The following is an 11,161-nucleotide window of genomic DNA, read 5'->3' as shown; positions in this document are numbered from 1 at the left end:
ATTCTCCGATCATGGCTGGGGGGCAGGGCAAAGGCGGCCCCAGGGCCGCCTTTGCCCTGCCCCCCAGCTCTTAGCTCCCCCCTGCGTTTCCGATCACTGTCAGTGGCAGGGGGCTTCTTCCTGCTTTCCCTTTCGCCTCCCGGCATTGTGCCTACATATGCAAATTAACCGCCATCTTGTTGGCAGTTAACTGCCAATCTTAGTTGGCAGTTAATTTGCATATAGCCCTGATTAGCCAATGAAAAGGGTAGCTCGTACGCCAATTACCATTTTTCTCTTTTATTAGTGTAGATACAGTGACTTAAGTTTATATAAACTAGTTTTTCCTGAGAAATGTAGAAACTTAATGTACCCAAACTATACTAATTGCCAGAAACGAGACACTTTTCATTTGTAGCGTTTTGAAATCCTCATTGTCTTAAAAATACAAAATGAAATTGACAAGGAGAACAGATTCCTGGTCCTTTTAATTTGTAAAACAAATTACAAGCTTTATGGGCAGAACTGAAGGTAAAACCTTCAGCTGCTTACATTTTGTTCATGACAAGGCCAGTGTATAAACACTACTCAAGAACATAATAAGTTTTTCCAAGACAATAATAAATATTAAAGAGTTAATAAACATTCAACAACTCTCAAACAGATAGTCATCAAAAAAAGGCAAGTCTAATGTGTCATTTGCTAAAGAATTTAATGCTGAAGTGGAAAAAAACTCATCAAAAACATCAGTCTTCAGGGAACTTTCCAAGTTCAATGTTCTATCACACTCATTATTTGTTAGTGGGTCTGGCTGAACTTGGCACAGATTTTTCTTGGCAGGGCTGCAATAATTATGGTCCTGTCTCAAGAGTGTGTTTGGGGGAATACCATTTAATTCATTAGGTACTGGTGCTGGGATATGGTTATCTCCCATTTCTAAATATCTAAAGTCAGCCTCCCTATTTTCTGAGAGTTCTGAACAAACAGTTGTAGGAGACAATAATTCTGCTAAAATTTCTTCATGAGTTTGACCACTATATGGAGAAACACTAGCAACAGTGGTTCTTCCAGATTTATTATCAGCAATATCAATTTGATATTGCAGTTCTTTTAACACATCTTCTATTGACTGGCCATCATTTGGAGACCCACAATGAGAAACGTGCTCTAAATTTTCACTTGGAAGTTTTCCATGTTGGGGGGAAGACATAAGAGCAGCTAATTTCTTCTTTTTTGCCTTAAGTTTTTTAAGAAGTTTTAGACGAAGTTTATGAATCTGACCCTCAACGGAGTCTTCATGGTTTGCTAAAGAAACACCATTTTCGTTTCCACCAGATCTGTGGTTGAGGTGAACCCCATATGAGGCATTTTCATGTTTCTTCAAAACTTCCAGGTCAGCATTAACATCAGCATGTGGAGGAGCCATGCTACCTGATGATGGAAGACTTGGTGGAAGGTTACTGGCTGGAGAAGGCTTACTTGCACACCTACGAGGTTTCTTGGGTGCCCGGTGAGCCTTCTGCTTCACCCCTTTAGTTTTATAGCCACCAAAATTACGTGCCCCCTTAACCGAATGCTGCAAGTCAGTAATAGCGTTAATATTATGAGCTGAAACACAAGGTGGCAAAAAAGAAGCACCCTTGCTTAATAAGCCTTTAACCCAACTTCCCATAAATGGTTTCTTCAGATTTTCTTTCAGAGATGGGTTTTGTGATGACTCAGCTATGGTTTGAGAACATTTTCTCTCCAAATTAGATACCTGAGGTGTAATGTGTTGTTCTATTTTTAATTTCTCGGTTTTTGGTGAAAGAAAATGGTTGAACGGAACATCCTTCTCTAGGGCAACTTTACCTTCAATTTCTACTGACTTTACTCCCTGTATAGGACCAGTAGCATGAATATTAGTCACAGAGTTAGTAATTATAGTATTTTCTGAATTTGGCTGAACTGATTGCATATTTGTACTTACAATCGGAGAAGGAAAGCTTAAGTCTACAAATTGGTCTTGGGTAAACTTTTCCTTACATGGAGCTGATACTAAAGAAGCCATTAGTGACTCTTGCTGTTGCAAAGTATTTGTTTTGATGACCACTCCATTTTCTGCCACAGGTATATTTTCTAATAGGAAACCTTCAGAGTTAACCTGTACTTTTTCAAGTGTCAAAGGTATAATATCATTGCCAATCAAACCTTTTGGAACTGAAAGTAAATGAGGCTGATGAGCTACAGCTTTATCCTGGGAAAGAGTATTAGTAGTAACTGATGTATTTGGGGGGTACGTTCCTGAAGGTATTTCAGCTGAGGAAGCATCACCCATAAAACGCAATGCTGGAGGTGGCTGTTTCTCATCACTGAAAGCATGTTGATCATTAGTCTTTTGAAGTGAAAGACAGGCAGATGCTTTATCTGTCATTTGGGCTGTTTTTCTTTCCCAAATAACAATATGTATCTCTGAAGGAGGAACTTCAAATTTCTTATACCTTTTACAACATGGGCCTTTTAGGTCATCACATTCCAGCCAACTTCCTGGGGAATGAGGGAGAAAGTGAAAGAGATCAGACATTTAAAACCACCACCCTAGGTTAACTTTCTTCTGGCCACTGAAACTGCTATATCATTGAATATCCACTGAAGAGAGTAATAGAAATCATGACCATATCCTCATGTCACCATTTTTCTCTGCCAAATCTCAAAGTCCTTACTGGATAACGAAAGTTATGGACTAACATCCAGAAATTTGAAAAAGAATTTTTACTCTTTCTTGAAATGCAAAAGTCAAGATAGACAAATATTTAACTTTTGGAACTTAGAATATAGTATCACCTAATTTATCCAACATCATCAGAAAACAGATTTTCCCCATATATATGAGACCTCAAGATAAATGAAGCTGTTACCTCAAGTACCAACATTTGTTCCAATTCTTATTTTCTCTTTTATTTTTTGGTTAAAAAAATAAAGCTTAGGAAGTTAGGTGTCTACTTTTTATTTCTGAACCTAAGTTTTCTCATTTGTCAAGAGGGAATGGGATGATGAATACAAGAGAAGAGGTTAACCCCCTCAACACACAAATCCACCCCAAACAAAACCATTCACTAAGTTTATGTGAATACTAATACACCCTCATAAACTACCTGAACACAATGCTTCACAGTCTATACCCATTAAAACTTTGAGAATCTTCTGTTTGCCTTAGCCAGTGGTTCCCCACCACATGTACACATAAGAAACACCAGATTAATATTTGGGCCCAATCCCCAGAGACAGACCATTGGTCTAGGGCAGTGGTCAGCAGTCAGCAAACTGCGGCTCGTGAGCCACATGCGGCTCTTTGGCCCCTTAAGTGTGGCTCTTCCACAAAATACCGACTTCTGCTCATGGGCCACGAAGTTTCAATTTCACTGCACATGTGCGCCCGCATGTGGTATTTTGTGGAAGAGCCACACTCAAGGGGCCATAGGGCCGCATGTGGCTCACGAGCAGCAGTTTGCTGACCACTGGTCTAGGGCAGTAGTTGGCAAACTCATTAGTCAACAGAGCCAAATATCAACAGTACAACGATTGACATTTCTTTTGAGAGCCAAATTTTTTAAACTTAAACTATATAGGTAGGTACATTGTTATTAACTTAATTAGGGTACTCCTGAGGCTTAGGAAGAGCCACACTCAAGGGGCCAAAGAGTCGCATGTGGCTCACGAGCTGCAGTTTGCCGACCACGGGTCTAGGGGAGAACCAGGACATTTCTAATAAGCTAACCATGATTTTTATATGCTGCCAAGGATGGAAACCATCTAACCTCTTTTACCTAAAGATGACTTTTCCTTCCCTGGAATACTTAATAAATTGAAATAAATGGTTTTTTTAGTTTTTGTTTGCTATTGAGAACAACTTACCCCAAATTCCGAAGTAGGGTAAAACTTTAAGGTAATTAATTACATTGATAATGCAAGTATTAGTTTGCAAAGTACATTTATAACACATTACAGTCTCACCCAACCAAACCATCCCAGAAGAAAAATATCAAATATAAACAATATCAAAACAATAAAAAATAGAAAAATAAAAAATATCAATGGCCCGATAGAACACTTTAAGGGAACTGAGTTGTCTTGCCTAAGACAAAGTGAACATTGTGAGGAAAAAAACTCAAGAGTAAACTACATTAGATAACTGAGAGGGGAAAATTAGCAAAATCCATGAGTTGTACTATTTATCCTTCTATTAAAAAGTTTAATTATTTAAGTAAAGGGTTTACCTTGACTGAAACTGTTCAGCAAACTATTTCACAGTGAAAGAAGGCTACATAGTTTGTAAGGTCTACTAGTTTCAGAAATAGATGTTTACTTTTATTTATATTACTAACAATTACAAAGTAAGTGAAACCTGTTCTTTTTGTTCATTCTCAATTAAAAACCTTTACTTGCACTTTCTTTACAAATACAAGGTTATATACCAAAAAAATCAAATTACCACCATTCATTTTTCTATACTGAACATATATTACTCATATAATAAAAAAATAAAAAATAAAGATATTAAGTGGAAAATAGCAAACTGTAAACCACTGGTAGTATATAATCTCATTGTCTAAAAAAGAAACATGCTTATGCATATGTGTGCACATAAATATGCTTACATAAGCAAATGAAAAGTTAGGAGTGGTTCTAAACCATAGTGTCAGGGTATAGGAAAGAGCAGAAAAATAAAGGCAAGGGCAAGAAGAAAGAAAGAAGAGTCAAAGCAAAGTTTGTCTTTTAATAGTTTAGACTCTGTACATATTATCATAAAATAACAACTTTTTAACTCTTACCATCAGCACACAATAGAGTTTATTCTCTATGAATCTATATATATATATATATATATATATATATATATATATATATATATATATATAAATAAATAAAAGCCCAGCAACTGGAATGGCAGAACGACCAGAACGACCGGTGGCTATGACACATACTGCAGCAGCCAACCAGCCTGATCCAGACCCTGATCGGCCCCATCCTCAGCTGGCGTGGCCCGCCAACCACCCATGGCCCCTCCCCTCAGCCAGCCTAACCCAATTGGGGCAGGCTGGCTGGACCCCATCCGTGCATGAATTTGTGCACTGGGCCTCTAGTATTATCATAAAAGAAAAAAATTTTGAACACTTACCATCAACACATAAAATCCATGTTATAAAATGATTATTTGCATAGTACTGAATTACAGAAGTTATTTGGTAAAGATAGCCTTCAAAAAGAAATGAGTAGTGTTGCAAGTCGTTATGTGGTAAGCCTTCTACGAAGTGCAACATGAATATGGGAGACACTCTGTGGGAGAGAAAGAAAAGAGAGATCAAATAATGTACCTGGTAATACAGGGGTTCTTAACCTTCCTAATGCCGTGACCCTTTAATACAGCTCCTCATGTTATGGTGACCCCCAACCATAAAATTATTTTCATTGCTACTTTATAACTGTAATTTTGCTACTGTTATGAATCATAATGTAAATATCTGATATTCAGGATGTATTTTTATTGTTACAAATTGAATTAAAGCATAGTGATTAATCACAAAAACAATATGTAATTATATGTGTTTTCCGATGGTCTTAGGCGACCCCTGTGAAAGGGTCATTCGACCCCCAAAGGGGTCGTGACCCACAGGTTGATAAGTGCTGTGGTAATACAAAAGACGGTCTGGTGTTAGTAAGTCACACAGTGCTTTCAAGGCAAACCACACTAATTCTTCTTGAGCCTTAATTAAAAATGGAGAACTCACTCTAAGACATGGGTAATGTTTAAACCCATCTCAGAATGGGATCACTGACAGTTGGAAGCTATCATGCAATAAGGCCACAGACCATTAAACAAAAATTGCTCAGTAAACCACGGTGCTGCTTCAGCTTAAAGATCTCTTAGGCCTTGGCCAGTGTGGCTCAGTTGATCAGGCATAGTCCTGTGCATCAAAAAGTTGCTGGTTCGATTCCCAGTCAGGGTACATGCCCAGGCTACAGGCTCGATCCTGGTAGAAGACAACAACGGAGGAAAAGGAGTGAGGCCAGGGAGGGAAGATGAGGAAGAAGGTGGAGGAGGAAGGAGAAGGAAGAAGATGAAGAGGAAGAAGAGGAGGAGGAAGAAGAGGAAGAAGAGGAGGAGGAAGAAGAAAAGAAGGGAGAAGGAGAAGAAGATGATCTATTGGTAACTACTTTGTAGAATCAAAGGAAAAATCCAGACCTATTGGAATTTTCTTGGCATCGAGTACCCAAATAACTGCTTTTGTTAGAGGGGATAGGTAATATGTAAAACAAAGTAACAAGCCCGAGATGTTCAAACATACATTTAAAAACCCCAACATGCTAACAACTTCGTTATCTCAGGAAGTACAGAGGCCCATGAAATTAAAATCTCTATTTAGGAAAAATTTAATTTATAACTAAGTAGAAGAAAATACAACATACTGGTTAATCTACTATAAACTTCAAGATACGCATAACTTCAAAAATACATCATTACAAAAACATGACTAGCCAGAAAACAGAACTCAAGATTAGCCTCAAATAACTAAATTTAACAAAGCTCTCAGGGTTTAAGAAAAGTTTAAGGAATATTTAAACAGCTGTCAAAACGTAGTTTGTAAAACTTTTTCAGTTGAAAATGCACTTGAATCAATGTCTAAAATACCGCTTATTCAGACTGACAAGGACAATTTGTAAATTATCTGTTGTCAATCATTGTTAGAAAATAATGAAATCTCCAAAATTTAAGTACCTACAAATAAAAAGTCCTGCAAAACTATCCTAACGCTCAACTCCCAATGACCTATTACATCAATCTAAGATGCCACAGATTGTAAAATGTACCACTATAAAATAATATTGCAATTAAATTATACAATTTAGATGTATTCCCATTTCAAGTATGTTAAAATATGAAGAGTGTATCTTTGAATCAACCATCCACAGTAAAACTAGAGATATATTTTCACAGCTGGAAAGGCAGGCTATAGGCACCTGCCTGACTCTGTAAGTACTAATATTTAGTTCTCTCTTGGTCTTATGATACTTTTTCAAGTTATCTTCTGAGGCTAGTTACTATTGTTGATCCCTAGATTTTGCAATCTCAGTAGTGTGAGTTTACACATGGAAAATGTTACAAAGGCAGCATTTCTTAATGGCATATTTAAAAAACAGTACAACTTATAAATGATGGCATCTTGGAGTCAATAAAATAAAGCATATGCCTCCTCCCCTTTTTCCAGTTTATTTTCCTTGTGGTTCCATTGAAATTTAAATAAATATGCTTTTCAGATGACAATCCAGGATAGTGTATGACCAGACTCCTAAAGATCGTGGCAGTAATGAAAATGAGATGGTCATTTCAAGAGTTGGTGAAGCTGTGGCCTATGGACAAAAAGTTGTGGGTTTGCCCTAATCCAGTGGTCGGCAAACTCATTAGTCAACAGAGCCAAATATCAACAGTACAATGATTGAAATTTCTTTTTGAGAGCCAAATTTTTAAAACTTAAACCATATAGGTAGGTACACTGTTATTAACAAGAGGCCCGGTGCACAAAAATTTGTGCACTCGGGGGCGTGGGGGGTCCCTCAGACTGTGCCCTCTCGCAGTCTGGGACTCCGCGGGGGATGACCACCTGCTGGCTTAGGCCCGCTCCCTGGGGGGATTGGGCCTAAGCTGGCAGTCAGACATCCCTCTGGCAGCCCAAGAGTCCTCAGGGAATGTCCACTTGCCAGCGGGGAATAGGCCTAAGCTGCAGTCGGACATTCTTAGAGCTGCTGAGGAGGTGGAAGAGGCTCCCACCACCACCGCTGTACTGGCAGCCGTCAGCCTGGGTTATGGCTGAGAAGAGTTCCCAATATGGGAGCGCACTGACCACCAGGGGGCAGCTCCTGCATTGAACACCTGTCCCCTGGTGGTCAGTGTGTGTCATAGTGACCAGTCATTCCCAGTTGTTCTGCTGTTAGGGTCAATTTGCATATTAACCTTTTATTATATAGGAGTGCCTGGCCAGCCTGGGTGAGGGGCTTATGGCTGTTTGCAGGCTGGCCACAGCCCCCAGCCACCCAAGGTCCCAGTGGAGGCTGGCTAGAAGCAGATATCTGGGATTTATTTTTCTTCTATAATTGAAACTTTGTTGCCATGAGTGGAGGCCACAGCCGGCTCAGGGCAGGCGGGAAGCTTGGCTTTTTTCATCGCCTGGGCAACCAAGCAGCATTTTTGTCTTTTATTAGTGTAGATTAGGTTACTCCTAAGCTGGCCTTTGCTAAAAATGTCCTTAGTCTGATTGAGGTATGTTCGCTGAGGTCGACCCCTTCCAACTCTCCCATCTACACTCCTCTTGTATACTTGTTTCAGATAGACGAGTGTGGATGGGAGAGTTGGAAGGGGTCGACCTCAGCAAACGTACCTCAAAACAATATACCTCTCCTGCGCTGTGTATCCTGCGGCCCACCTGTGCCGCATCTCCCGTCGACCGACACCCCCCACTTCTTCAAAATAGACTTGCCCAGGCCAAAAACCGACTTCTGCGCATAGGCCACGAAGTTTCAATCGCACTGTACTTGCGCGCCCGCATGTGGTATTTTGTGGAAGAGCCACACTCAAGGGGCCAAAGAGCCGCATGTGGCTTGCAAGCCGCAGTTTGCCGACCACTGCCCTAACCAGTTTGGCTCAGTGGATAGAGCATCAGCTTGCGGACTGAAGGGTCCCAGGTTCGATTCCAGTCAAGGGCATGTACCTTGGTTGTGGGCACATCCCCAGTAGGGGGTGTGCAGGAGGCAGCTGATCGATGTTTCTAACTTTCTATCCCTCTCCCTTCCTCTCTGTAAAAAATCAAAAGAACATATTTAAAAAAAAAAGTTGCGGGTTTGATTCCTGGTCAAGGGTACGTACCTTGGTTGCAGGTTTGATCCCCAGCCCTACTTGGGGCGCTTGCAGGAGGCAACCAATCGATGCGTCTTTCTTAAGTCAATGTTTCTCTCTCTCTCTCCCCTTCCTCCCTCCCTTCCACCCTCTCTGAAAAAAATCAATGAAAAAAGTATCCTCAGATAAGAACTAAAAAAAAAAATTTAGAGTTGGTGAAGTAAAATTAAATCAGATTCTAAATTGGTACTCCATGTCACCACCATGCTCTGAATGGAATTCCCAAACAAGTTACTTAAAGTAGATGTGAACCCACTAAATTATCATTCATCTGATTTCCCAATGGATTCTTTTTCTAATGGGAACATATTAGAGATGTGAATTACCTGAGACAAGGTGTTCAGGGAACTTAATAACACTATTAGTTTTTAAAATGCTATAAGACTGAATTATGCATGATATCATGATAGACCTAATTACTTTTAAGTTATCCCTAAAAACTATTAAGTTTGTTTCTAAATTCCATTAAATGCCAAAAATCAAGTTATATAAATTTCAAAGTAAAAAACTACGAAGAACTTTATAAAGGCCTCGTCATTTAAGTTTTAAGTGAAATTTACATACCAGTTCCATTTATTTTTTAATACAATAAATGTCCAAATTATAAATTTTGCTTATAAACTGACCCACTAGAACTCTAAGCACATTTCTTGCTCAAACACCATTACACCCTGCAGATACATTTCCAGATCAGAGCACAAATCTTTAATTTAAGTAAAGCAACATGTTTATGTAAAAATTATGTTGCAATACAACCAATTAACAGATCAAACAAAATAGTAATATGAGTTTATCTTCAGTGCTGGGGCTTGAAAAAAAGCATGTATAGACTCTTAGATGAAATTATAAACACCAGAAGCCTCAAGTAATTCAATGGTCCACTGCAGATGGCACACACCTACACCTGCAGCCCTTCTACCTCATCAAGGAAGAAGGCTTAAAAGAAAAAAAAAAAGAAAAAAAAAAAAGAAATGAGGCTCCTTCGACACGTAGATCTCAAAACTTGCACTGCAGACAGCCAAGACAGATTATGGCCTTCTGTCTCTTCTTTCCCAATTTGCCCTCCCATGTGAATGCTATCATATGATAGTGAAGGACGAAAAAAGCTAATTAATTGAAAGGACAAAAAGTCATGAAAAAAACAAAACAAGAGACTATAAATAGTTAGAAGACAAAAAGCAAATAGAAAAGTGGTAACTCAGCAGAATGGACGAAGTTATGACGCAAGTGCAACAGAGCAGGCATATTCACGAGAAGAGAACCCCTAAAAGACTCAATGTGTAAGAGTGGTGGTAAGGCCCTGCACGAAGAACTGGGACAGTGACAGAAATTGTATAGAGCACTCTCAGAACCAGTATAGACTGAAACACTGGAGCAGAAGGATGAAAAGGCAGAAGAGAGGTTTCCAAGAAAAAAAAGGGGAGGAAGACTCAAAAGTTGTGAAGCATTCGAGTGTTTAAAAAAGTATTAATAGGCATTTGAAGAATTTGGGAAAAAATCACAATGCATACATAAAGCAAATAAAAACACAAGGCAATTAATAATTCCAGGAAAAATAAAGAGTTGTAAAAGAAATAAAACAGAACCAAATATACTGCTTGGCTAGGGAGGGACTATATGCATATTCATAATAAACAATGAGTACTGATTTTATCCAAAATGCAATCACATAGAAAGGGAAAAGTTAGAACTGGGCCCAGATGTCGGTTAAAAGCCCTAATACTTAACTACTATAAAAGAAGACTGTATAAAGGTGGAATAAGCATACTGTTTTGAAAAGTCAAAGTAAATACTACCTAATAGGTTTAAAGTAGATGCCTGGAGATGGAATATGAGGGGCATTGCTCTTTTTTTCCTTTTTAAGTCTTGGCACTATCTGATTGGGAATTTATTACTTGGATGAAAAAAAAACCTTTAGAGGCCCTGATCAGGTGGCTCAGTTGTTTAGAGCATCATCCTGAGACACTAAGGTTGCAGGTTTGATCCCCCGTCAGGGCATATACAAGACTCAACTAATGAATGTATAAATAAGTGGAACAACAAATCAGTGATTCTCTTTCTCTCTCTCTCTCTCTCCCCCCCCTCCTTCCCTTCATCTCTCTTTAAAATCAATAAATTAAAAAAAAAAATCTGAGGGGTTTCTTGGCACATCCAAAGGCATCAGAAAAGGTAAGAATATCATTAGTTCTTTATTACATCAAATTATATCTCAAAACATTTCCTGATTGTAGAGTTAGAGATAAAGGCAACAGA

General features: G+C 38.9%; 1 protein-coding gene across 5 annotated transcripts in view; it reads right to left on the bottom strand.

Moving 5' to 3' along the window:
* Window positions 1-450: 450 nt before the first annotated feature.
* Window positions 451-11,161, bottom strand: part of USPL1 (ubiquitin specific peptidase like 1) — a 33,605-nt gene continuing 22,894 nt past the window's right edge. For 3 of the 5 annotated variants that reach the window (XM_059684092.1, XM_059684094.1, XM_059684093.1), the window contains 2 exons: window positions 5,138-5,295; window positions 451-2,505 (listed from right to left, as the gene is read on the bottom strand). In XM_059684092.1, the coding sequence (XP_059540075.1) occupies window positions 626-2,505; window positions 5,138-5,295 (2,038 nt within the window). In that variant the 3' untranslated portion in view covers window positions 451-625. The remainder of the gene's footprint in view (window positions 2,506-5,137; window positions 5,296-11,161) is intronic. The other 2 variants (XR_009451295.1, XM_059684095.1) reach the window with 1 other exon arrangement.

This window comes from Myotis daubentonii, chromosome 2 (assembly GCF_963259705.1).
Source record: "Myotis daubentonii chromosome 2, mMyoDau2.1, whole genome shotgun sequence".
NCBI classification, from domain to species: domain Eukaryota; kingdom Metazoa; phylum Chordata; class Mammalia; order Chiroptera; family Vespertilionidae; genus Myotis; species Myotis daubentonii.
The sequence above is the reverse complement of the archived record's forward strand: the minus strand, read 5'-3'. Positions and strand labels throughout refer to the sequence as shown.